Raw genomic sequence first — 27,830 nt, 5'->3', positions numbered from 1 at the left:
AATTTATTCCCTAAACATGATTGTTATGTTAATTATTTTTTTTTTAAGATTTTATTTATTTATTTGACAGAGATCACAAGTAGTCAGAGAGGCAGGCAGAGAGAGAGGAAGGGAAGCAGGCTCTCCGCTGAGCAGAGAGCCCAATGCGGGGCTCAATCCCAGGACCCTGGGATCATGACCTGAGTTGAAGGCAGAGGCTTTAACCCACTGAGCCACCCAGGCACCCCTGCCTGGGATAGCAGGGGTAGAATGTTAATTCTAATACAACATAGAAAAGACCAAAAGGAAGCTACCTGTGCTGCCATCAAAGCCACCCACAGCATATAACAATCCATTCAGTACAGCAGCTCCCAAAGTGCTTCTGCGGTCCCGCATGTTTGCAACGCTGGTCCACTGATCTTTCACAGGGTCATAGGAATCTACAGTGCGGACTCTCAAGGAGCCATTAAAGCCACCGACAGCAAAAACAAGCCCAGCCATGTAGACCATCCCTGCCAAAGAAATTCAGCAGTTAACTATGAGTATGCAACCAGACGACCACACTATCTAAAGGCTGCATTCCAGTAAGTCCACAGCTGTTGTCATAATATAAACTGCTCTTAGGAGAACACCAACTAAATAGAACTCTATTCATTAGCAAAAATATCTAACCACTAAATTGTCCTCCAAGATTATTAAAAAATGAAGTGGTGTGGGCTGAGGCATTATTTTGACTCTAGGCTTTTTCAAATATTTATTTACAGACTTAAATACTAAGGCAATATTTGCCAACTGCTTAAACCTGTATACAGCTCCCACACCTTTCAATTTTGGATCTTCCACTCTATATGTTTATACTCAATTTGCATAACATACTGCCAGTTTATCATGTTAATGAGCTAAATCAGGGGTTGTGGTTATTTTTTTTAGAAACTATGAGCCAGGAGTGGTTTTTACATTTTTTAATTGGTGAAAAACAACCAAAAGAAAAAGAATATTTTGTGACACAGGAAAAATTACACGAAATTTGAATTTCTACACCCATAAATAAAGTCTCACTGGAACACAGCCCCACCCATTCATTTATGTAGTGTGTAGGACTGCTTTCGCACTGCAGTGGCACTTGAGCTGTGACAGAGACCATATAACCCACAAAGCCTGAAATACTTATTTTCTGGTTACGGTAAAAAGTTTGCTAACCCTGGGCTAATGAGAGGTTAGGGAATCCCTGGATGGAGAAGCCAAGTTGCTAGCCTCTGGGTTTAATCACTTTTTCACTTCTCTAAGCTTTTTCCTGTGGTTGTCCTGCTCTGAGCAGCCCCTCTAATCACCCACTCTGCTTTCTTCAAGTTTCAAGTCCCAGTCAAAGTTCCACATTCTCTCAAACCACTTTAGCCTGAAGGGATTACCTCTAGCTCCTGAACCCCCCCAGAGCAAATCACACCCAGATACGCATTTGAGGTTAGTAAATCTCGCACAGTCTGCATTTTCATGACTATACACTGTTCCAAGTTTTACTGGTTTTCAATTCTGTAGTGCTTCTGTCACCGCTCAGCTTGGGGCAGGCACAGTGCCTCACAGTTCTCTGAATCCAGCTGGGAGACCAGGAATCAGCAGTCCAAAGTGCTGACCAGCTCAATGTTTCATATGATGTCATCAGGCAAGGCACAGACCACGAACCCCGACTGTCTTACCCTCTGGTGCTTGATCCCCCAGCTCCCAAAATATGTATGGATGTGCAGTCCTTCCTATGGCATGAAGACTCTTTACAGTTCAAATGAAACTGCCTGTGTCGGCAGCTCTCTGTCAGGGAAAGGAATGACTTTTCAGTCCCTGGTTCGATGAGGAAATGAATACTCAAGTTACTTTCCGGTAAATCTCAAGGATTTGAGGAGAGCTGTGGGCAACAGACAATTTAAGTACACAGAGAACTAATGAATGATGAAGAGTAACCCCTGGATTTCCTGAGTGCCTTCGACAAAGAAAATGTGCTATTTCTCCTAGGAAGGCCTGGGCAGCCAGTGAGTAGGGAACAGAGCAGGCAGTATGAATCATAAGGAACACTGGGGAATTTTCACTGTGGGAATCTGGACCATTGCAGTGTTCATTTTCTTTTCTCTCCAAACAAAACTAAAATCTATCATCTCTCAGAGATATACAATATGTTTAGCAAGTGCTAGGGTATTTCAGGTGATAAGGAAGAAAATGACATATGAGTCCAAACATTCTGGGTAGAGAGGGGCTGAACTAAAAGAACTGATACTCCCTAAAGTTACAGGGAAGTCCCCAAAAGTTTGAGTAATTTGGCCAGAATACCACAGTTAAAGGGCATCAACTCCAGACTGAAGTGGATGGGGAGGCACACTGTGCTTTCACGAGGGCACAATGAAGGTAAAATTTATGCATGAAAAATACACTTTGGAATGGACCCAGTCTAATGAGTTATGGTGCAATAAAAAGGAAACTGAATCAGGAATCAGATATGAAATGAGAAACTAGTTATAAATATTAGGGAAGACTCCAACAGTAACAATAAAGAAAAAATATCGAAGAATGACCTTACCAAGAAACATTCAGAACCACATGAAGAAAATGTTAAAAATCTACTGAAGAAAGAAGCAAGTCCTATCACCAGTCATGTAACTAGTCCCATTGTATCTTAAAACAAATTATAAAGCATAGTAATTATAATGATAACTGCTCTATTTTCAAGCATAAATAGACAAGATAAGTCAATGGAACAGACAGAATATTCAGAATAAAACCAAATAAATGTAGAAACTTAGTATAAGATAAAGGCAGCATTTCAAATGAATGGAAAAAGCTGAATTAGCCAAAAAAAATCTTCGAACTGGCTACCATTAAAAAAAAAAACAATTCCACATCTTAATTCTTATATAAAAATAAAGTCTAGATGTTTCTGATGTGAATATAAAAATTAAAATTCTGCAAATACTAGAAAAATTCATATTTTAAAATATAATTTTGTTTTAGGGAAGAAACCTAGCAGACACCACCTTAACCAAATGACTGAGGTTAACATCACCAGAGATAATCATGATAACCTCCATCTAATCATGAGAAAACATCAAACTGAGAGACATTCTTCAGAACACCTAACCACGGAATTAAGGGCATGAAAGATAAGGAAAGACTACAAAGCTATCACAGATCAGAAGAGACTAAGAAAATATGACAAATGCAATATGGGTTTCTGAAACAGAATAAGGACATTAATGAAAAAACTCGTAAAATATGAAGTCTATAGTTTAGTTTAAATAGTAATGTACCAATGCTAATTCCTTAGTTTTGAAAATCCTATCACAGTTGTATAAGATATTAATATTAAGAAACGAATATATCAGAACACTTCATAGTATCTTTGCAACTCCTCTCTAAGTGTAAAATTATTTCAACATAAAAAGCTTAAAAATGTTTTTTTAAAATAATTTTTAACTTAAATAAAAAACACGTATATACACACATACACAAATAGTTTTGAATAAGCCCTTTCTACACAATGAATCCTTAAATCCAAAGGCAAACCTTGATGTACAGAATTTCATAAAATGGCAAATATTTTATGTGGTGAAAATAACACAAGTAAAATCAAAAAAGAAAAGATTAATACAGATAAATATTCACACCACATATGACAAACAAAAATGATACTTTCCTTACCATATTATCTGTCAAACCAGTGAAATAATAAAAAATGGCAAAAATCATAAACTGACAATTCAGAAAGACATTGAGCTCTCCTCATAATAAAGGAAGTACAAGGTAAGATGAGATATTTTCCATCTACCAGAGTGGCAAAACTCAAAAAATTTAATCCAAGGTGTTGTTGGAAATGTAGGGAAATGGGTACCTTCATATTTTACTATTTGTGGTAGTAGTAATTGGTGTTTCCTAAAATATATTGGCACATGTACGTAATGATGTAATTGTCAGGAATTCATTGTAGCACTGTTTATAATATAAAATTAAAAACAATTTTAATGTTCAACAAAAATTAGCAAAAACTATACTACATCCAGACCCACCCACAAATACTAAACAGCTCTTAAAGAATGAGATAACTATGCTGCTATGTAACCATCACCAAGTAACCAAGATAAACGACTAAAGTACTATGTTCCATTTGCTATGGGAGCCATGAATTATGGAGTCTGAGTTTGAACAACCCTTAGGGGTTTACAACTGCCTTTCTGCTTGCAGTTTTGGCTAAATAAAGTCTATTTCAACAAATGTTTATAAAATGCATGCCTGGAAGAAGGCAACTAACTGTGGATTATATAGCAAAGTCAGGAATCTCTTAGAACGAAGGGTCCCAACCTAAAGAATTATTTCTCAACATTTGAGTAAAGGTAACCAGGAAAATATCCAGCAAATTGCTAGCTATGCCACCTTCTACTAGAGAATCAGAAAGGTATGCAAAGATGAAGACTGAGTGGCTCTCCCCAACAATGTCTTGGGGCATTCATGACATATCTATTTTAATCAAAGCTTTTCTAGTAAAGAGTCTTCTAATTAATAAAATAAGACCTGAGAGTGAAGCTCCCAATGACCCAACAGCAGAGAAATGACCATAATGCATCATGCTTACCTGCCCTACATCTCCTGGAAGGTAATTCTGCTACTTGGTGCCATCGCTCTTCTTTAAAGTCATAGCATTCCACACTTCGGATAGCCTTTGGTGCTTGGCCCCCAACTACCACCATCAACTGGAAGGGCAGAAATGTAAGCACTTGAATAAGCAACTATTGCATATAGAGGGATTTAAAATGTCTTACAAAGACACTGATGTGGAGAGTGTTAGGATGAAAATGGTAGCGTGAGCTGGGGAAAAACAACCACCTAATCAACACTTAATAAACATCAACAAAGGGGGCACATGTTAGAACTAAAATTCTATTATCTAGCACATTTAGTCAAAAAAAAAAAAAAAAGGATTTCAGAAACTAGACTAAGTTTCTGATCCTTCAAGCAAAAGCAGTATTAAAGCCAAAAAATAGCAGGCACTCAGCACTGGCAAGGCTGCAACAGGTCATAGGGCTTGCTATAAACTAGACCCTGGCTTTGTAATGACCAGGGATTAGGTTTCTACAATTCAGGAGAACAGACAGAAGTGAAATCTATGTTAGTAGGTAGGTGAAATGAAAAGGGCAGTAAGGTATTAAAAGAAACATGAAAAAAGGAAAATAAAAAACTATTGAAAAAGGGGGAGTAACTGAACTGAAGTTCACAAGAGAGCATACATTCCTAGATCTCAAGTAGAGACCTCCTTTGATGCCACACAAATACATCAATCTAAAGTACAGATAATGGATACCAGGAATCATAATGAATGAATGTACAGTAGGCTAGTGTTAAGAATAAACAAGGTCTACAAATTTCTTCAGTTCAATCCAACTATTTACTAAGTGCCTATCATCTATATTTGTCCAGAACTGTGCTAGGTATACACATAAGAAATACAAGACAGTCTCTACCTCCCAAGAGCTTATAGATCTCACTAAGGAGACAAGACCCATGAAGTAATTCAAGAACAATATACAATTATGCATGACCAAAAAGGTATATGATTAGTATAGACATGAATCGCTAATGCTGATCCACTAATGCTGATCAGAAAATGGAATGTTGCCATAATTCAGTGAAAGCTTCCTGGAGGGGGCGAAACCTTGAGAGACGGATGGAATTTAGCTGTCACTGGGTTTGTCTTCTGCCGAGTACGAAGGGGCACTCTTTGGCAACACTGAAAACACAGCTATCAAATTGGAAGAACATAAAAGTTAATGATATCACGCATGGAAAACTTTAAAGAATGGCAAGGACCTCAGGGGAAAGATGATGTGATGACAGGAGGAAACAGATGTTCAAAGGAAATAAAAAGTCAAAACAAAAGGAGATGGAATCACTCATACATACAAAAAGGGGAGGTTTGCTTAACAAAGCAATGACCTACCTGTACTTCGAACTACAGAAAGATGGGTATGGTGAAAACATGATTCCTGAATCAGAGTAAATCCCAAGTTTCCAAAAAGAAGACTCTTTTAATAATTTATTAACTGGAGAGTAGAAGAAATTTTAAAGGTCTTAAAAAATAAGACAGCATAGACCAATAACATGATTTTTTTCAGATATGTCATTCTTCTAATGTTGATGCAAATAAGAAGAATTAAGAAAATCTGCAATACTCTCCCTGCTTTTACCCAAGTGGAAAAAAAGGGGAGGGGGAGAAGAAAGGCAGGTTGTAAAATCATAGAGGTAGGACAGACAGAAAGATCAACCCCATATCCAGCTATTTATGTAAGATCGATCAGCATTTAAACTTCTAAACACTGCGTACCAGTTAGGCAATAGTTAACAACAGCTTGGTTAACATCTCTGAAGATCACTTTTATAGAACAAATCTCTGAAGGCAATACTTTTCAAAAAATCCTTGAGAAACAATACTCATTTATTAGATTTCATGATTCTGAAACTTCGAATCTCATGCTTTCCGTGCAGTGGTTCCCTTCTGCAAATCACAATAAGGACAGAAGGGGAAACACACTACTGAATACAGAGAATGGCAGTTATTATCTGTCCTGAGCTCACCCAAGAACAGTAGAATGAGGTGAGGATTTGGGACTCCAGGAATCAGAGAGAAGAGGGACAAAGAATGGATAATGAGAACACAAGAGAGCAGGGATATTTGTATGAGATCAAGAGACTGCACTAAAAACCACTGTGCTAATGGGGCGCCTGGGTGGCTCAGTGGGTTAAGCCTCTGCCTTCAGCTCGGGTCATGGTCTCAGGGTCCTGGGATGGAGCCCCGCGTGGGGCTCTCTGCTCAGCGGGGAGCCTACTTCCTCCTGTCTCTCTACCTGCCTCTCTGCCTACTTGTGATCTCTCTCTCTCTCTGTCAAATAAATAAATAAAATCTTTAAAAAAAAAACCAAACCACTGTGCTACTAAACATCAAAACAAGAGATCATGACACTGACACCACAGTTATTTGTAAAAGGCATCTGATCTGTTTTGAGAAACACCAAACTAATTATGCTAATATAAAGGAATAGAAAACTGGAAACATTTTTTTGTATGGAAAAGTTCAATGTCACATGTTTAAGGAAGGCAAGGGGTAGGGAGTTAAACAGACCCAAGCGACCATCCTAAAATGCACATTAAACTTTGTTTTTTCGTTTTCTTCACCTACTAAATATTAGGTAGAAAATGCCTCCTGAAAAATCAAGTTTCATAATTTTCCAGTTGGAAATCTCAACAGATATCCTGAGTAAAATGAATACATATACAGAAATAATATGATAACATTTCTAAAAATACAGACTCCAAAGTGGAAAGGCAACAAAGTCAGGCGCAAACATAGTTTCTCACTATGATGTCCGAATCCAAGAGTGCCTTACTCACTCCCAATATTGTTTACTGAAGATGCAAAACTAATGTACGAGATAAAAAAGAATCATTCATGCAAATCTGTATGATTCCACGAAATCAGAGCCTAATATAAAAAGTACTAAGTTACTGTCATGGAAGAAATATTACTGAATATTGCAAACGTTTCCTTAGCACTACTACCACATTTTGTCTGATTTGACTTATCAATACCACGATAAAAAGCATCATTATTATAAAATATGTAAGCATGAGAAATTAACCTTTGCATTATTCTTACCTATCTACTCAGAATTAATCTTGAATATAACCACTCTAAAATGGCAAACAGTGTTGCTGAAAGAGCATCCAATACAAGTATCTTTTCAAAAATATGTGTAAATAAATTTTTTTAAATTATTATTTTTTAAATAAATAAAATCATTTTTATTAACATATAATGTACTATTTGCCCCAGGGGTACAGATCTGTGAATTATCAGGCTTACACACTTCACAGCACTCACCATAGCACATACCTTCCCCAATGTCCATAACCCAACCACCCTTCTCCCTACTCTCTCACTCCCAGCAACCCTCAGTTTGTTTTGTGAGATTAAGAGTCTCTTATGGTTTGTCTCCCTCCTGATCCCATCTTGTTTCATTTTTTCCTTCCCTACCCCTACAACCCCCACCCTGCCTCTCAAATTCCTCATATCAAAGAGATTCATATGATAATTGTCTTTCTCTGACTGACTTATTTCGCTCAGCATAATACCCTCTAGTTCCATCCACATCATTGCAAATGGCAAGATTTCATTTCTTTTGATGGCTGCATAGCATTCCATTGCATGCATATATATATATAGACAAACACACATATACACACACACACACATACCACTTCTTCTTTATCCATTCATCTCTTGATGGACATCTAGTTTCATTCCATAGTTTGGCTATTGTGGACATTGCTGCTATAAACATTCGGGTGCACACGCCCCTTCGGATCACTACATTTGTATCTTTAGGGTAAATACCCAGTAGTGTGATTGCCGGGTCATAGGGTATCTCTACTTTCAACTTTTTGAGGAACCACCACACTGTTTTCCAGAGTGGTGCACAAGCTTGCATTCCCACCAACAGTGTAGGAGGGTTCCCCTTTCTCTGCATCCTCTCCAACATCTGTCGTTTCCTGACTTGTTAATTTTAGCCATTTTGACTGGTGTGAGGTGGTTTCATCTCATTGTGGTTTTGATTTGTATTTCCCTGAGGCTAGTGATGTGGAGCACTTTTTCATTTGTCTGTTGGCCATCTGGATGTCTTCTTTGAAGAAATGTATGTACATGTCTTCTGCCCATTTCTTCATTGGATTATTTGTTCTTTGGGTGTTGAGTTTGGTAAGTTCTTTATAGATTTTGGATACTAGCCCTTTATCTGATATGTCATTTGCGAATATCTTCTCCCATTCTGTCAGCTATCTTTTGGTTTTGTTAAATGTTTCCTTTGCTGTGCAAAAGCTTTTGATCTTGATGAAGTCCCAATAGTTCCTTTTTGCCCTTGCTTCCCTAGCCTTTGGCAATGTTTCTAGGAAGAAGCTGCTGCAACCGAGGTCGAAGAGGTTGCTGCCTGTGTTCTCCACAAGAATTTTGATGGATTCCTGTCTCATATTGAGGGTCTTTAATCCATTTTGAGTCTATTTTTGTGTGTGGTGTAAGGAAATGGTCCAGTTTCATTCTTCTGCAGGTGGCTGTCCAGTTTTCCCAACACCATTTGTTGAAGAGACTGTCTTTTTTTCCATTGGACATTCTTTCACGCTTTGTCAAAGATTAGTTGACCATAGAGTTGAGGGTCTATTTCTGGGCTCTCTATTCTGTTCCATTGATCTATGTGTCTGTTTTTGTGCCAGTACCATACTGTCTTGATGATTACAGCTTTGTAATAGAGCTTCAAGTCTGGAATTGTGATACCACCAACTCTGGCTTTCTTTTTCAACATTCCTCTGGCTATTCGGGGTCTTTTCTGGTTCCATATAAATTTTAGGATTATTTGTTCCATGTCTTTGAGAAAAATAGATGGTATTTTGATAGAGATTGCATTAAATACATAGATTGCTTAAGGTAGCACAGACATTTTCACAATATTTGTTCTTCCAATCCATAAGAATGGAATGTTTTTCCATTTCTTTGTGTCTTCCTCAATTTGTTTCATGAGTATATTTTTCTGAGTACAGATTCTTTGCTTCTTTGGTTAGCTTTATTCCTAGGTATCTTATGGTTCTGGGTGCAATTGTAAATGGGATCAACTCCTTAATTTCTCTTTCTTCTGTCTTGCTGTCGGTGTATAGAAACGCAACTGATTTCTGTACATTGATTTTATATCCTGACACTTTACTCAATTCCTGTATGAGTTCTAGCAGTTTTGGAGTGGAGTCTTTTGGGTTTTCCACATAAAGTATCATATCATCTGCAAAGAGAGAGAGCTTGCATTCTTCTTTGTCGATTCAGATGCCCTTATTTCTTTTTGTCGTCTGATTGCTGAGGCTAGGACTTCTAATACTCTGTTGAATAGCAGTGGGAATAGTGGACATCTCTGCCATATTCCTGACCTTAGGGGGAAAGCTCTCAGGTTTTCCCCATTGAGAATGATATTCGCTGTGGGTTTTTCATAGATGGCTTTTATAATATTGAGGTATGCACCCTTTATCCCTACACTGTGAAGACATTTGATGTAGAAAAGATGCTGTATTTTGTCAAATGCTTTTTCAGCATCTATTGAGAGTATCATATGGTTCTTGTTCTTTCTTTTATTAATGTATTGTATCACATTGATTGTATCACACTGATTTGCGGATGTTGAACCAACCTTTCAGCCCTGGAATAAATCCCACTTGGTTGTGGTGAACAATACTTTTAATGTACTGCTGGATGCTTATTTGGTCACATATATGGTGACAATTTTTGCACCTGTGTTCCTCAAGGATATTGGTCTGTAATTCTCCTTTTTTGATAGGGTCTTTGTCTGGTTTTGCATCAAGGTAATGCTGGCCTCATAAAATGAGTCTGGAAGATTTCCTCCCATTTCTATTTTTTGGTGCAGTTTCAGGAGAATAGGTATTAATTCTTCTTTAAATGTTTGGTAGAAATCCCATGGGAAGCCATCTGGCCTTGGGCTCTTGATATTGGGAGATTTTTGATGACTGTTTCAATCTCCTTACTAGTTATGGGTCTGTTCGGGTTTTCTATTTCTTCCTGGTTCAGTTTTGGTAGTTTATACTTCTCTAAGAATGCATCCATTTCTTCCAGATTGTCAAATCTGCTGGCATATAGTTGCTCATATGTTCTATAATTGTTTGTATTTCTTTGGTGTTGGTTGTGATCTCTCCTCTTTCATTCGTGATTGTATTTATTTGGGTCCTTTCTCTTTTCTTTTCGATAAGTCTGGCCAGGGGTTTATCAATCTTATTAATTCTTTCAACGAACCAGCTCCTACTTTTTCATTTGTTTGATCTATTCTTCTTTTGGTTTCTATTTCATTGATTTCTGCTCTGATCTTTATTATTTCTCTTTTCCTGCTGGATTAAGGCTTTCTTTGCTGTTCTTTCTCCAGCTTCTTTAGGTGTAGAATTAGATTGTGTACTTTAGACTTTCTTGTTTCTTGACAAAGGCTTGCATCACTATATACTTTCCTCTCAGGACAGTCTTTGCTATGCCCCAAAGATTTTGAACAGTTGTCTGTTCATTTTCATTTGTTTCCACGAATTTTTTCAATTCTTCTTTAATTTCCTGGTTGACCCATTCACTATTGAGTAGGGTGCTCTTTAACCTCCATGTATTTGAGTTCTTTCCAACTTTCCTCTTGTGACTGAGTTCTAGCTTCAGAGCATTGTGGTCTGAAAATATGCAGGGAATGATCCCAGTCTTTTGGTACCAGTTGAGACCTGATTTGTGACCCAGGATGTGATCTATTCTGGAGAATGTTCCATGCACACTAGAGAAGAATATGTATTCTGTTGCTTTGGGATGTAATGTTCTGAATATATCTGTGATGTCCATCTGGTTCAGTGTGTCATTTAAAGCCCGTATTTCCTTGTTGATCTTTTGCTTAGATGATCTGTTCATTTCAGTGAGGGGGGTTGTTAAAGTCCCATACTATTATTGTATTATTGTCAATGTGTTTCTTTTTGTTATTAATTGGTTTATATAACTGGCTGCTCTCATGTTAGGACCATAAATATTTAAAACTGTTAGATCTTCTTGTTGGACAGACCCTTTAAGTAAAAAATATAGTGTCCTTCCTTATCTCTTATTACAGTCTTTGGCTTAAAATCTTATTTATCTGACATAAGGATTGCCACCCCAGCTTTCTTCTGATGTCCATTAGCATGGTAAATTGTTTTCCACCCCTCACTTTAAATCTGGAGGTGTCTTTGGGTCTAAAATGAGTTTCTTGTAGACAGCGTATCGATCAGTCTTGTTTTTTTTATCCTGCGTCTTTTGACTGGGGCATTTAGCCTATTTACATTCAGGGTAACTATTGAAAGAAATGAATTTAGTGCCATTGTACTGCCCGTAAGGTGACTGTTACTACATATTGTTTTTGTTCCTTTCTGGTCTACTACTTTTAGGCTCTCTCTTTGCTTAGAGGACCCCTTCTAATATTTCCTGTAAGGCTGGTTGGTGTTTGCAAATTCTTTTAATTTCTGTTTGTCCTGTAAACTTTTTCTCTCTCCTATTTTCAATGATAGCCTGGCTGGATATAGTATTCTTGGCTGCACATTTTTCTCATTTACTGCTCTGAATATATCATGCCCATTCTTTCTGGCCTGCCAGGTCTCTGTGGATAAGTCTGCTGCCAGTCTAATATTTCTACCATTGTATGTTAGACTTCTTGTCCCCAGCTGCTTTCAGAATTTTCTCTATGTCACTAAGACTTACAAGTTTTACTATTAGATGGTGAGGTATGGACCTATTTTTACTGATTTTGAGTGGGGTTCCTGTGCCTCCTGGATTTTGAAGCTTGTTCCCTTTGCCATATTAGGAAAATTCTCTACTATAATTTGTTGCAATATACATTCTGCCCCTCTTTCTCTTCCTTCTTCTTTTGGGATCCCAATTATTCTAATATTGTTTCATCTTATGGTATCACTTATCTCTCAAATTCTCCTCCCGTGGTCAAGTAGTTGTTTGTTTCTCTTTTGCTCAGCTTCTTTATTCTCCATCATTTGGTCTTCTATATCACTAATTCTTCTGCCTCATTTATCCTAGCAGTAAGAGTTTCCACTTTTTACTGCACCTCATTATTAGCTTTTTTTATTTCAACTTGGTTAGATTTTAGTTATTTCTCCAGAAAGGGATTTTATTTCTCCAGAAAGGGATTCACTAATATCTTCCATGCCTTTTTCAAGCCCAGCTGGCACACTGATAATCATTCTGAACTCTAGTTCTGACATATTACCAACGTCTGTATTGATTAGGTTCCTAGCTGTCGGTACTACCTCTTGTTCTTTTTTTTGTGGTGAGTTTTCCGGCCTTGTCATTTTATCCAGATTTAAGAGTATATGAATGAGAGAGTAAAATACTAAAAGGGTAGCAAGGACCCCAGAAAAATATACACTAACCAAAACAGAAGAGACCCAAAACCAGAAGGGAGAAGTAAGGGGGGAAAAGAATACAAAATTAACAAAATTTATATATTAGACTAGTGAATAGAACAGAGCCACCCACTTGATCTTGGATGTATAATGGCCTCTTAGAAGAAACTACCTCCCAAAATTTTAAGGAAAGAAAGACTTATATATATCCAAAAATAAGGGTAAACGCAATGATGGGATGGAATATGACTGTAAAGATGAAAATTACAAAGTACCACATGAAGCATTGGATATGGTGCATAAACAATGAATTCTGGAACACTGAAAAGAAATAAAAAATATATATATGTAAAAAAAATCATAAAAAAAGATTCTAAAAAAGGAATTGATAAGTTGGCTGGAAAAAGGAAAAAAAAAAAAAAACGGGAAGAAAATGTGATCAGGCTGGGACTAGAACAAAGCCATGTGCCAGATTTAGGGTATATTTTGATCTACTAGAAGAAATTGTATACCAAAATTTTAAAGAAAAAAAGCCTATATGTACACAAAAAATAAGGTTAAATACAATGAAGGAATAAAATATGACATATGAAAATTCATATAACAATGAAAAGTTTAAAAGTTTTTTTAAAAGTTTTTTTGAAAGTTATTGTTAAAATACCTTAAAAGAGGAAAAAGGAAAAGTTAAAAAAATAGAAAAAAAAATAAAATATAAATATATATTTATATATATAATAAAAATATATATAAATATATATTTATATATATAATAAAAATATATATAAATATATATTTATATATATAATAAAAATATATATTATATATATTATAAAAATATAAATATAAAAAATAAAAATAAAATAAAATAATTAACTTTGCAAGACTAAAGGGAATAAAGCCATGAATTCTATGTGTTGCTTTCCCCTAACTCTGGAGGGGAGTTCTCCAGAATTCCTCAGTTGATCTGTGAACTTGATCTTGGCTGGATGTTCTTGATCTTCTGGGGAAGGGGCCTGTTGCAGTGATTCTCAAATGTCTCTGCCCAAGGCAGAATTTCACCACTCTTCCCAGGGGCCAGGCTAAGTAAACTACTCGGGGTTTGCTCTCAGTAGCTTTTGTTCCCTGAACACTTCCTGTAGAGATTTGGAGGATGGGAATAGAAATGGCGGCCTCCCAATCTCCAGCCCTGTAGGAGTGGAGAGAGCTCAGGGCCCCACTCCTCAGTGTGCCCTCAGAGAAAAGCAGTCAATCACTTCCGTCTCCCTGGTCTCCAGCCATGTTCTGTGCTCACCCAGCCTGTGATTGAGCCCTTCTATCTCTGGTGCATGGCCCCACTTGAAGTCTCCAAACCCAGCAGATTCCTGCCTCGCACTCCTGCACTGCTCCTCCCGGAAGAGGAAGGTGGGGTCCCTGCTCAAAGAGCAGTGGTCCAACTGTGCCTTGGATCATGGTGTAAGGCTGACCCTGAGCTGAGAGCTCACTCCTCTGCTCACGTCTCTGTAGTCGGCTTCCCCACTCCAATATCTGGCAGCTCTGACACACTCAGACACCCCCAGTCTTTCTGTGACCCCGTGGATCCTGAGACCACACTGTCCCCGCGAGAGCTCCACTGCCGCTTAGCCTCTGGAGCAACGTCCCTCAGTGGAGCAGACTTCTAAAAGTTCCGATTTTTTGCTCCACTGCTCCACCGCTTATCAGGAGCTGGCTCCTCCCCCATGGACTATCTTCCCATCTCTTTGGATTCACTTCTCTGCACATCCTACCTTCCAGAAAGTGGTCGATTTTTTGTTCCTAGAATTGCAGCTATTCTTCTCTTCTATCTCCTGTTGAGTTTGTAGGGGTTCAGAATGGTTTGATAACTATCTAGCTGAACTCCTGGGACCTAATGATATTTCAGTCTCCTACTCCTCTGACATCTTGCTCAAGAAGAGCCTAGATAAATAAATTTTGAGAAGGGACCATGCAAATGTAAAGTCTAAGCAACAGTGGAACATACTGCCGTCTGCCATGTCTGCTGCCCCCCCCACTGCCACCTGAGACAGCAGAATGAATGAGAACCTTGATGGATAATATAAAAGGTAAAGAGCTGAGAAATCACAAGTATTAAGAGAGTTGGAAGGGCCACTCCAAAGCCACAACCAGAAAAGCCCAGAAACAATGTAATTGAACAGATGATCACAACTCTACAGAAGAGAAAATAAAATACTTGATGGGATTTTACCAAGAATACTTCAAAAAGTTTCTAAAAGTGACATGTTTATTCCAGAAATTGGAAGAGAGTTAGTTTTCACTCTAAAGGTCATTGCAGAATAGTTAAAGACAGCAAAGCTAAAGATGACAGAAAAAGAGAACTTTTACAAATATGGAATATTTTAAAAAGTATTAAAATAAAACAAAGCTGCTCAGAATGCTGAAAAAACTAGCATAAAAAGAAATGATAATTTAAATGGGCTAGGACTAAGAACACTTTTTATAAATCTTTTTTTTTTTTTAAGAACAAAAACTGACACCAAATAATATGGACAAATATGAAGTGATGTAGACTTATAAAGATGGCTATTTATAAAAGCAGGTAAAAGGGAATTTGGAAAATGTAAACATTTATAAAATCAGCAGACCCGGATGGCATGCATACTAAAGTGTTAAGGGAACTAGCTAATGTACTTACTGAGCCACTTACAATTATTTTTGAAAAATCTTGGAGAACTGAGGAGAGATCAGAAAATTTAAAAACGGCAAATACCAATTTTCAAAACAGGATAGGAAGTGAATGCCTTGTAAATACCTTTTAAGTGATAATAATTCTGAGCAAAAATTTAGAATATTTTGAGAAAAGCTTCCGAACCTCTAGGAGACAACAAAATGAGTAACACGCAGAGGGATGTTTAAAAAAAAGTCATGCCAAATTTGAATCTATTTGATCCTGAATCTCACTGGATGTTACAGGCCAAATTACTTATTTTTGGCTTAGATAATAAACATAATCCTATGGACTGAAATTTTCTGCAAATGGACCTTGTCAGTGAGTGGGTATTTCTAGCAAGGTGTCACCAGGAAGAGTGGGGAGGTCCATTCTAAATTAAAGTATTTACTAATGATCTAGAAGGAGTAAATAGCATACTCACAAAATACACAGTTGGTTCTAAATTGAGAACTGGTATTAACACTGGGCAGAACAGAAAAACAATGCCAACACAGATTTGAAGAAATTAAAAATGTACACTCCAAAAATAAAACTTGAAAAGAACACTAAGTTAGAGCATTAAGTGAAAGAATTTAAAAGACATAATTTAATGGAAAGGATAGAGTGGTAACTAAAGATGATGTAAGAAAACAAAGGGGAACAGATTAATTCTTATTTCTTAATCTATCATTGCCCCACACTCATATAAGAGCTAAAAATAAATACATAAATAAAAGCATTGTATTATGGATCATTCTGATTAGACCAAACAAAATGATGCATAAAGTGCTGGTTTTCTAGTACTGTGAAGATGGAAAAGGGGCACAAGAAATTGCAAACAGAGACAGAAATGTGGGGTTATTCTGTCAGGAAAATTAAACCAGTAAAACATAAATGGCTTCAACTAAAAAGATAAAGGTAGAATATGAACTCTCACACAAGGGAAATGTGAACACTGGCGATCTGGGACAACAGAGGGGAGACCTACACTGAAATGACTACAGATGATGCATGAGTGAACCATCAGACAGCATACAACAGGGAAGAGGAAGGAAATGAACTGAACAAGCTGTTCATCAGCCTTAACTCTAGTATGTAATTCTGTGAAACTGCTCAGTTTTCAGTTATTACCTAAACATATAGCTTACAGACAAATCTTTCTACCTTCTCTGATTTTCCTTTCTACTGTAACTAAAGCTAATAAAACTCAGAAGAGACAAATATCAGTTGCTTTCTGTTTCAGAATGGTGACATCATGCGGTTTATAAAGATTAAATGAACCAAACAATCCCCACCCTCCACAAACAAAACCAACAGAGAAGCTGAATTATAGACACTACAATGAATTCTCAGGCATGTGGAAATTCAGATGAATAAAAACATTAACAGCCTCACTATGGGCCCTTCAGGTGAAGTAGTAACAAGTGTGAACAATAGATCCTACTTTGGGAAGGTTCATGGGTGTCCTCAGTCGGGTCCGGACACTCTTCATTAATATACGCTGCTCTGTTGGCAGCAAATGATACTTCATAGCTTCAATGAGGTAATCTTTGCAAGCACTGCTATTCTTGACCAATGCTTCCTCTTCAACCCTCTGTAAGAAGAAATAAGACATATCCCATGATGGGACAACTATTTCAGGATAAAACTGGCAAAGAAAGAGAAATAAAGAAGAGGCAAAAAAAAGTAGTAACTATCCTCTCTGGTTCAGTCTTTTCCTAACAAAGAAAATCACTAAGAGAAAAATAAATGAAGCCAAAAAAAGCTCAATATCTGGTCTGCAGAGAAAAACACATGTAAGTAATAAAGAAAAGAATGGCAATCAAAATTAAATACCTCAACATCAGCTATAGAATAATCTTTAGGTAATACTATATTCATCTATATCTTTTCTTTTTCTGTGTATATTCACCTATTATCTTTAAACATCAAGCCAAAGAGTAAGAAAAACATTTAGATAATGAGTTCTTCAGGTGGAGTAGGCAATTCTAATAAATTAAAGACACTTTTCAAACACAAAAAGGCAAATAAAATATCCAAGAGAATGATTCAAAATACCTATAACAACATGCCTACATCACAAACAAATCTTGTCCCTGCTATTCCTGACCTCACATGCAGAACAGATTTTTCTGTTCATTTTCTTAACAGTAGACTATCAATGACTATGCAGATCACAAAAAATAATGAGGCTTCAAGAAATCCTAAAATGCTCCAACTGAATCTCTTAATAAAGAATGTTTCCTTGAGTGGTTTCAATTATAAAAATGTTGAAATGTGCAGAGCAGGATGCTAATAATAAAAAAAATTCTCAAATACTGCTAAAATCCATTTATTTCTACTTATTTCAAATAACCTGGGTTTCCTCAGATTAGAAATAAAGACCAAAACCAAATACATGCCACTGTAAAACTCAGATGTAGAATTAAATAGTATTTGGGTCAAATGTCAAAATTCCATTTCTGCAGGGCAATCAAAAGAAGCTCAAAAGGAAAGCAAAGAAGATACAGAGCAGGGACACAGAGGCACAGGTGCATTTATTTATGTGTAAATGACCATAAATACTGCCTGGATAAGCTCTAGTATTTGCCTGCCCACATCAAAAATTGGGGGAACAAATTTCTAAGAATGGGGAGTGGCCAAAGAAGGAACAGCTGCCAAGGACTGTAGGTGCCTTTACTGTCCTCTGTCCTGTGCCCTGTGGATCTGTATTCTACAGTCTTACCACTGTGTAACAGGTATCTACATGCTGTCAGCCCAGGGACATAGTGCTACCCGTGACAAAGTGCCATGTGTATTCATGTGTTTTGCATATGCTTTTACCTGAACTAAATATTCCCGAGGAAGCAAAGGTAACCGCACATGTTCCATCAGCCGAGCCATAAATTCTTGCCTTACATCTTTGTCATGGTTTACCCAAGCTATTACTGCTTCAAATACCTTGCAGAAAATATGGGGAAAAGAAAAAGAAGTAATGAGTTATGGACCAAGGCATGTGAATGAAGGGGATGAGATTACATTTTATTCAGTTCCTGCTAAGACATCCAAGTTTAACACATAGCTCAAATTTTTCAAAATCTTGACCTGTGCTGTACTAAAAAAGCTATTTGGTCTATTTCTTTCTTTTAATTTGGTATTTAGTAATTACTTTACTTTTTTCCTGCTTCACTGAAGTATAATTGACAGATAACACTGTAAGTTTAAGATGTTCATCTGATATATTTATACATTGCAAAATGATGACCATCATAGCCTTAGCTAATTACTTCATCATGTCACAAAATTACCACTTTTTTTGTGGTGAGAACATTTAAGATCTAATCTCTTAGCCACTTTCATAATACATAATACAGTTTTGTTAACTATAATCACTATACTATACATTCCCGAGAACCTTCTCACCTTATAACCAGAAGTTTGTACCCTTTCACCAACATCTCATTTCTCCCATCCCCAACCCCATGTAACCACCACTGGACTTTGTTTCTATGAGTTCAGTTTATTTAAATTCCACATATAAGTGATATATAGCATTTGTTTTCTTTTCTGACTTCTTTCACTTAGCATAATGCTCTCAAGGTCCACACATGTTGTCACAAATGGCAGTTATTTCCTTTCTCATGACTGAATAATATTCCAGTGTGTGTCTGTGTGTGTGTATGTGCACACGCGTGTGTGTGTGAGATATCTTCCTTATCCACTTATCCACTGATGGACACTAGGTTGTTTCTATATTATGGCTCTTGTGAATAATGCTGCAATAAAACAATGCACATGGGAGTGCAGATGTCTCTTCAAGATTCTGTTTTCACTTCCTTCGGATATAGCCAGAAGTGGAACTGATGGATGATATGGTAGTTCTACTTTTAACTGAGTAAGTACCTTTAGTACTTTTACATATTAAGTATTTTTCATTTGGTACTTACGAAGAAATTTCACCAAATACATTATCTAATATTCTTGAGCTTAAGTGGTTGCTGTGACAATGTGATGATACACGATCTAATTCACTGTTGATAAACTTCCTAATTTGAATTTGGTTCTACTTACCTAGATTTAAATCTCAAGTCTCTTTGGAATAGAGCACCCAAAATAATAAAGCTAAGTAAGCTAAGTGATTCTGTGGAATGAAAATCACATGCCCTTATAAACAACTATTTTGGGGGCTTTTTCTTTAGGTTTACACATAAATGTTAATGGTACACTTCTAAATCAAGGGTGTGCAGAACAGATGAACTCCTCTTTTCTCACAATGGGATGTATTAAAATCTAATATTTTTGAATTTTCTTAAAAAAAATAATAAGGGCATTACAACTTAACAACATGTACCTATGAGAAAGCTAATAGGCTAATACGAAGCCCGTATTTGGCTATATAATTTCCCTCCAAGCCAATGAATATATAACCCAGTAATTTTTAAACGCTTGTAGAAAATGCCTGATGATAGGTAAGTGGACTGTTGGAAACAAAAAAACTTCTGTTGATACAGGAATACACCAAGAAACTAAAAATGATCTACAATATAATTAACATTGCTTTTTAATTAATTTGGTCAACAAGTACCTACCAAGTACCTCTAGGTACTGGATGCTAGAAATAAAAAGAATCTTCTCAATTCTATCTACTATGCTCAGCTCTGCTCGCTCTCCTCTACCTGTTTCAACCATCCTACATCAAATCCTATTGCTCACTGGTATGACTTCAACATCCTCCTATCTGACCCTCATCCTACTTTTGGTTCATTCAGCACACCACCACTGTGACAGCTGGCCTCCAAAATAGTCCCCTAATAAACCACATCTCTGAGTATCCACACCTTATGAAACCTGCCACAGGGAATCTAAGTTGGCCCTGTATAACAAAAAAAAAAAAAAAAAGAAGCAGCAGAAGCAGTGCTGCGTGATTTCTGAAGCTTTTCAGTTTTTACTCGGGTCTCTTAAAATGCTCATTTGGGGGAACACAGATGTCATGCAAGAAGACTCGGGGCGCCTGGGTGGCTCAGTGGGTTAAGCCTCTGCCTTCAGCTCAGGTCATGATCTCAGGGTCCTGGGATCGAGCCCCGTATCGGGCTCTCTGCTTGGCAGGGAGCCTGCTTCCTCCCCTCTCTGGCTGCTGCTCTGCCTACTTGTAATCTCTCTCTCTCTCTCTCTCTCTGTAAAAAAAAAAAAAAGAAAAAAAAAAAAAAAAAAAAAAAAAGAAGACTCATTACTTGAGATTACCATGTGACGAGGAACCCAAACTAGCCACACAGAGGGAGTGCAAGGAGGGGCCTGGGGGAAAGAACAGAGGTGGAGGGAGATACCAACCAAACTCCAGCCCAGGAGCCAGACAAGTGAATGAAGGAGCCACTGTGGAAATTCTGGACCGTGCAAACAGACTGAAGCTCCAGAATGGCTCATCTGGTATCATGCTGGTATCTCCAGACATTCAGGTCAAGCCAGCAGAAGCCCCAGATACTACTGAGCAGAGATAAGCTGTCCCAAAATGCCCTGAATGAACTCTGCCCACAGAATTTTGAGTATAATAAAATGGTTATTGTTTTGTGTCACTACAATTTGGGGTGGCTTGTTAGGCAGCAGGAGAAAATCAGAACAGCTTTCATGACATTTCCATCATGTAGGTATTATCATGATATTATTCTCCTACCACTTAAAATCCTTTAAAGGTTCTCCGTCACTAGGATGAAGTCAAGGTTCTTTAATACAGCTGAGAAGATATTTTATGTCATCTTCCCATCTTATCTCCGACCACTCTGCCAAACATATTCTAAACTCTAACCATATAGAACCAACATAATGCAATTATTCTTGCTCACCTTTTTTACATTTACATATTCTACCTCTACCTGGAATGCCCTTCCCACTCCCACCCATCTGGACTTCCCCAGCAAATGCATACTTATTTTTTAGAACTTGGGTCCTACGTGTGAGACAGGCTGAATCGCCACCAGCACCAGGAATGAAGAAATGCTCCTACAGTACCCTCTACAGCATTCCACAATCATTTATTTACCCCACTGTATGTCCCTCTAGTCTGTGGAGTAAAGATTTCTATTTTGTCAGTATTTCTGTATCTGTGATGCTATGGCAGTGTCTGGTACTCAGTAGGCACTCAGTAAACGTCTGTTAATATGACTAGTAATGTCTTCCTCTTCTTTATAATTCCAAAGTGCTAAGGTTATACATCTAACAAGCACTTCTCACACATTCTTTTCATATAGTAAATATAATAGTAAATGCGTCTTTTTATGCCCAGACAGGATGGATATCTTCGAAGAATAAAAGCTAATTTCATACAACTTTAAATGCAAAGGACAAAAAGGAAAAAAAGTTTCAGTTTCTCTAAACTTAGTGTGTTCACAAGCTTTTGTACCCTGATTCCCACAGAATATAACACCGACCCAAAGAATAAAACCATAAGGGCAGAAGAGAAAGTCAGGGGCGTATGGGTGGCTCAGTCAGTTAAGCAGCCAACTCTTAGATTTCAGGTCATGATCTCAGGGTTGTGAGATCAAGCCCCACGTCAGGCTTCATCAGCACAGAATTTGCTTGAGATCGTCTCTCCCTCTCCCTCTGCCCCTCCTGCTCTCTCTTCCTCTCTCCCTCTCTCAAATAAATAAATCTTAAAAAAAAAAAAAAAGGTGCTGGTGGCTGACAAAGGCAACTCAAAATGTGGAGAAAGGGAGGCTACAGCCAGACAAAGCAGGTGCACAGCACTCTGGAAGGGAGAAGAGAAGCACTGGTAGGGGTGGGGTATGAGTAGCAGGAGACCAGTATAAAGGAAGAGTATGATCAAGAATGTTCAGTCTAGGGCACCTGGGTAGCTCAGTCAGCTAAGCATCTACCTTTGGCTCAGATCATGATCCCAGAGTCCTGGGGTCAAGTCCTGCATTGGGCTCCTTGCTCAGCGAGGAGTCTGCTTCTCCGCATCCTTCTGCCCTTCCCCCCCTGCTCTCATGCTCGCTCTCTCAAATAAATAAAATCTTTTTTTTTTTTTTTTACAAAGAATGTTCAGTCCAGAAGAAGCTATTACTTTGTTATCCCTGGTAACTTCTTCCAACTCATGTGATAGTGAAATTACTTAGATCACAATTTTTATAGACTTCTAGCTGTGGGAAGAAACTGAGCACCCAAAAGACTTGTTTCAAACAGCTTAGTGTGTACCAGTTCTTGCTTTGGGGGTCAAGGACAAAACTCTAATGTTTAGCAATTCAGGGAACCTCCTATGAAGTGAAGAAACAGTAATCTGCAGACAATCAACAAGTTAACTACTGGAGTTTCTAATAACTTCCACATCAAAGATCACTGGCTGTCACTACCCATACAGGATTACAAAGTTACAAAACCAAGTGAAACAAATAAAGGAAAAGTACTACTTCACAATATACTAGAAAAGAAAAATTTAATTACCTTCTCTTCTGAGGAAATGGTAAGTTTGTCACTTGAGATTAAGCTGCACACTTGTTCAATGCCGAGATTGAGAAATTCTTCACTAAGTACAACATCTGCAAAATGCTGCTCTGTTTGGAGGTTAAAAATAAAACCCATTAAAACCAACATTCCATTATGCAGCTTCAATCTGTTTCAAAAGGAAGCAGTTTTTCTTAATCTAACCTAAGAATGAGAAAAACAACTATCTCCTCAAGACAGGAGCCAACAAAACCCAAACAATCTCACCTGGGGAAGTGCTCTCTATTTAAGTAACAAAATAGAGATAGTTAGGAAATCTACCTTACCATATACTCAGCTGAATCACTTCTCCTTCACATGGTGGTATTTCAGAATTAAACATGTATTCCTTATATGCTAATAAGACTATCAGTATTTAAATCCATAAAACCTTTGAGTATATAAATCAGATAAAGTACATGGTATTATATATTCACACATTTGAATGTATTATGTAAAACATTAGAGGACTCCAAAATGTACTGGAATAAGGAGGGAAACCAACTTTATTTGAAAACTTTAAACAAAGAAATTTTAAATGCTGGTCAGTCTGAACATATGACCATCATTAAAAAAACAATTGATTTATAATATAGATAGCTCTGAATTCTGTGGTATTTCATCTGGGGACCAAAGCATACTATTTTATATCCTCAACCCCCTTCCAGAAACTGTTAAAAACTAGAAATTCTTAAAATTCCTAAAATTCTTAAAAATTTTTAAGAATTCTTAAATTCTTAAAAAAAAACACCTTTCTTTGATTTCACAAATATACCTACTCCTCCAAATGGGGGAAAAACTATTCGTATAATCAATGACCTTACAACTTTAAAAGGAATCATTTGTTGTGAATGGCAAGATTTCATTCTTTGCCATGGCTAACATTCACTGTACACATATACTACTTGTTCTTTACCATTTATCTATTGATAGATATTTGGGCTGCCTCTGTATCTTGACTATTATAAAATAATGCCACAGTAAATGTAAGGATGCATATATCTTTTCAAATGAGAGGTTTTGATTTCTTTTAGGTAAATACCCAGCAGTGGAATTACTAGATCATACATTATTTCTAACTTTTTGAGAAACCTCCATACTGTTTTCCATAGTGACTGCACCAACTTACATTCTCACCAACAGTGCATCCAAGAAAACTTTGCTCCATGTTCTTGCCAACACTTGTCTTTTATTTCTTGTCTTTTTTGATACTACCCATTGTGACTAATGTGAGATGATATTTCATAATGGTTTTGATTTGCATTTCCCTGATTAGCGGTATTGAGCATCTTTTCATGTGTCTGTTGGCTGCCTGTATGCCTTCTTTGGAAAAATGCCTATTCACGTCCTCTGTCCATTTCTTAATCAAATTATTTGAGTTTTTGGTTGGGCTTTGTTTTTTTGGTGTTGAACTGTATGAGTTCTTTATATATTTTTGACATTAACCCCTTAAAGGATACATTATTTGTCAATATCTTTTGCCATTCGGTATATTACCTTTTCATTTTGTTTTATGGTTTCTCTCACTGTGTAAAAGTTTTTAGTTTGAGGGGGGAGGAGTCAAGATGGCGGAGAAGTAGCAGGCTGAGACTACATCAGGTAGCAGGAGATCAGCTCGATAGCTTATCTAAACATTGCAAACACCTACAAATCCAACGGGAGAGCGAAGAGAAGAAGAACAGCAACTCTAGAAACAGAAAATCAACCACTTTCTGAAAGGTAGGACTGGCGGAGAAGTGAATCTAAAACGACGGGAAGATAGACCGCGGGGGGAGGGGCCGGCTCCCGGCAAGCGGCGGAGCAACGGAGCACAAAATCAGGACTTTTAAAAGTCTGTTCCACTGAGGGACATTGCTCCAGGGGCTAAACCGGGGTGAAGCCCACGCGGGGCCAGCGTGGCCCCAGGCCCCGCAGGGTCACAGAAGGATCGGGGGTGTCGGAGTGTCGGAGAGCTCGCAGCTATTAGAACGGAGAAGCCGGCTGCAGAGACAGAGCCGAGGACTGAACTCTCAGCTCGGGGTTACCTTGAACTGGTCGCGGGCTGGGTGAGCTCCGAGCGCGGCTAGAGGCTGGGGATACGGGAGTGATTGGGTGCTGTCCTCTGGGGGCGCACTGAGGAGTGGGGCCCCAGGCTCTCGGCTCCTCCGGGCCGGAGACTGGGAGGCCGCCATTTTCATTCCCGTCCTCCGGAACTCTACGGAAAGCGTTCAGGGAACAGAAGCTCCCAAAAGCGAACCCGAGCCGATTACTTAGTCCGGCCGCCGGTAAGGGCGGTGCAATCCCGCCTCGGGCAAAGACACTTGAGAGTCACTACAACAGGCCCCTCCCCCAGAAGATCAACAAAATATCCAGCCAGAACGAATTTCATCTATCAAGGAGAAAGCAGATTCAATTCCTAAGACAGCAGAGCAATTCCAGAGGAGGAGAAAGCAAAGCACGGAACTCATGGCTTTCTCCCCATGATTCTTTAGTCTTGCGGCTACTTCAATTTTTTTTTCTTTTTTCAATTTTTTTTTTCTTTTTTCAATTTTTTTTTCTTTTTTCTTTTTTCTTCTTCTGCTAAATTTTTTAAAACTTTTACCCTTTTCTTTTTTAACATTTTTTGACTAGTTCATCTAAATATATATATTTTTTCTTTCTTTTTTGTATTTTTTTATTTGTTTCATTTTTTAAATTTTTTCTTTCTTTTTTTTTTTTTCTTTTTTTTTCAGAAGCTGTTTTATCCCCTTTCTCCCCCCCACAATTTGGGGTCTCTTCTCATTTGGTTACAGCGCATTTTTCCGGGGTCTTTGCCACCCTATTAGTAGTTTATTTGCTCCTTCATATCCTCTTATCTGGACAAAATGACAAGGCGGAAAAAATCACCACAAACAAAAGAACAAGAGACAGTACCGAAGGCTAGGGACCTAATCAACACAGACATGGGTAATATGTCAGATCAAGAGTTCAGAATGACGATTCTGAACATTCTAGCCGGGCTCGAAAAAGGCATGGAAGATATTAGAGAAACCCTCTCTGGAGATATTAAAGCCCTTTCTGGAGAAATTAAAGAACTAAAATCTAACCAAGTTGAAATCAAAAAAGCTATTAATGAGGTGCAATCAAAAATGGAGGCTCTCACTGCTAGGATAAATGAGGCAGAAGAAAGAATTAGTGATATAGAAGACCAAATGACAGAGAATAAGGAAGCCGAGCAAAAGAGGGACAAACAGCTACTGGACCATGAGGGGAGAATTCGAGAGATAAGTGACACCATAAGACGAAACAACATTAGAATAATTGGGATTCCAGAAGAAGAAGAAACAGAGAGGGGAGCAGAAGGTCTATTGGAGAGAATCATTGGAGAGAATTTCCCTAATATGGCAAAGGGAACAAGCATCAAAATCCAGGAGATGCAGAGAACCCCCCTCAAAGTCAACAAGAATAGGTCCACACCCCGTCACCTAATAGTAAAATTTACAAGTCTTAGTGACAAAGAGAAAATCCTGAAAGCAGCCCGAGAAAAGAAGTCTGTGACATACAATGGTAAAAATATTAGATTGGCGGCAGACTTATCCACAGAGACCTGGCAGGCCAGAAAGAGCTGGCATGATATATTCAGAGCACTCAACGAGAAAAACATGCAGCCAAGAATACTCTATCCAGCTAGGCTATCATTGAAAATAGAAGGAGAGATCAAAAGCTTCCAGGACAAACAAAAACTGAAAGAATTTGCAAACACCAAACCAGCTCTACAGGAAATATTGAAAGGGGTCCTCTAAGCAAAGAGAGAGCCTAAAAGTAGTAGATCAGAAAGGTACAGAGACAATATACAGTAACAGTCACCTTACAGGGTAATAATGGCACTAAATTCATATCTCTCAATAGTTACCCTGAATGTTAATGGGCTAAATGCCCCAATCAAAAGACACAGGGTATCAGAATGGATAAAAAAAAAAAACCCATCAGTATGTTGCCTACAAGAAACTCATTTTAGACGCGAAGACACCTCCAGATTTAAAGTGAGGGGGTGGAAAACAATTTACCATGCTAATGGGCATCAGAAGAAAGCTGGAGTGGCAATCCTTATATCAGATCAATTAGATTTTAAGCCAAAGACTATAATAAGAGATGAGGAAGGACACTATATCCTACTCAAAGGGTCTGTCCAACAAGAAGATCTAACCATTTTAAATATCTATGCCCCTAACGTGGGAGCAGCCAACTATATCAACCAATTAATAACAAAATCAAAGAAACACATCAATAATAATACAATAATAGTAGGGGACTTGAACACTCCCCTCACTGAAATGGACAGATCATCCAAGCAAAAGATCAACAAGGAAATAAAGGCCTTAAATGACACACTGGACCAGATGGACATCACAGATATATTCAGAACATTTCATCCCAAAGCAACAGAATACACATTCTTCTCTAGTGCACATGGAACCTTCTCCAGAATAGATCACATCCTGGGTCACAAATCAGGTCTCAACCGGTATCAAAAGATTAGGATCATTCCCTGCATATTTTCAGACCACAATGCTCTGAAGCTAGAACTCAATCACAAGAGGAAAGCTGGAAAGAACCCAAATACATGGAGACTAAACAGCATCCTTCTAAAGAATGAATGGGTTAACCAGGAAATTAAAGAAGAATTGAAAAAATTCATGGAAACAAATGATAATGAAAACACAACAGTTCAAAATCTGTGGGACACAGCAAAGGCAGTCCTGAGAGGAAAATATATAGCGGTACA

The 27,830-nt window shown here is 37.8% G+C and overlaps 1 protein-coding gene across 2 annotated transcripts in view; it reads right to left on the bottom strand.

Moving 5' to 3' along the window:
• KLHL2 (kelch like family member 2) overlaps positions 1 to 27,830 on the bottom strand; it is a 125,966-nt gene that overhangs the window by 8,640 nt on the left and 89,496 nt on the right. For both annotated transcript variants that reach the window (XM_045988216.1, XM_045988225.1), the window contains 5 exons: positions 23,048 to 23,157; positions 18,461 to 18,577; positions 17,082 to 17,231; positions 4,589 to 4,706; positions 294 to 491 (listed from right to left, as the gene is read on the bottom strand). In XM_045988216.1, coding sequence (XP_045844172.1) covers positions 294 to 491; positions 4,589 to 4,706; positions 17,082 to 17,231; positions 18,461 to 18,577; positions 23,048 to 23,157 — 693 coding nt within the window. The remainder of the gene's footprint in view (positions 1 to 293; positions 492 to 4,588; positions 4,707 to 17,081; positions 17,232 to 18,460; positions 18,578 to 23,047; positions 23,158 to 27,830) is intronic.

This window comes from Meles meles, chromosome 2 (genome assembly GCF_922984935.1).
Source record: "Meles meles chromosome 2, mMelMel3.1 paternal haplotype, whole genome shotgun sequence".
Classification (NCBI taxonomy): Eukaryota; Metazoa; Chordata; class Mammalia; order Carnivora; family Mustelidae; genus Meles; species Meles meles.
The sequence above is the reverse complement of the archived record's forward strand: the minus strand, read 5'-3'. Positions and strand labels throughout refer to the sequence as shown.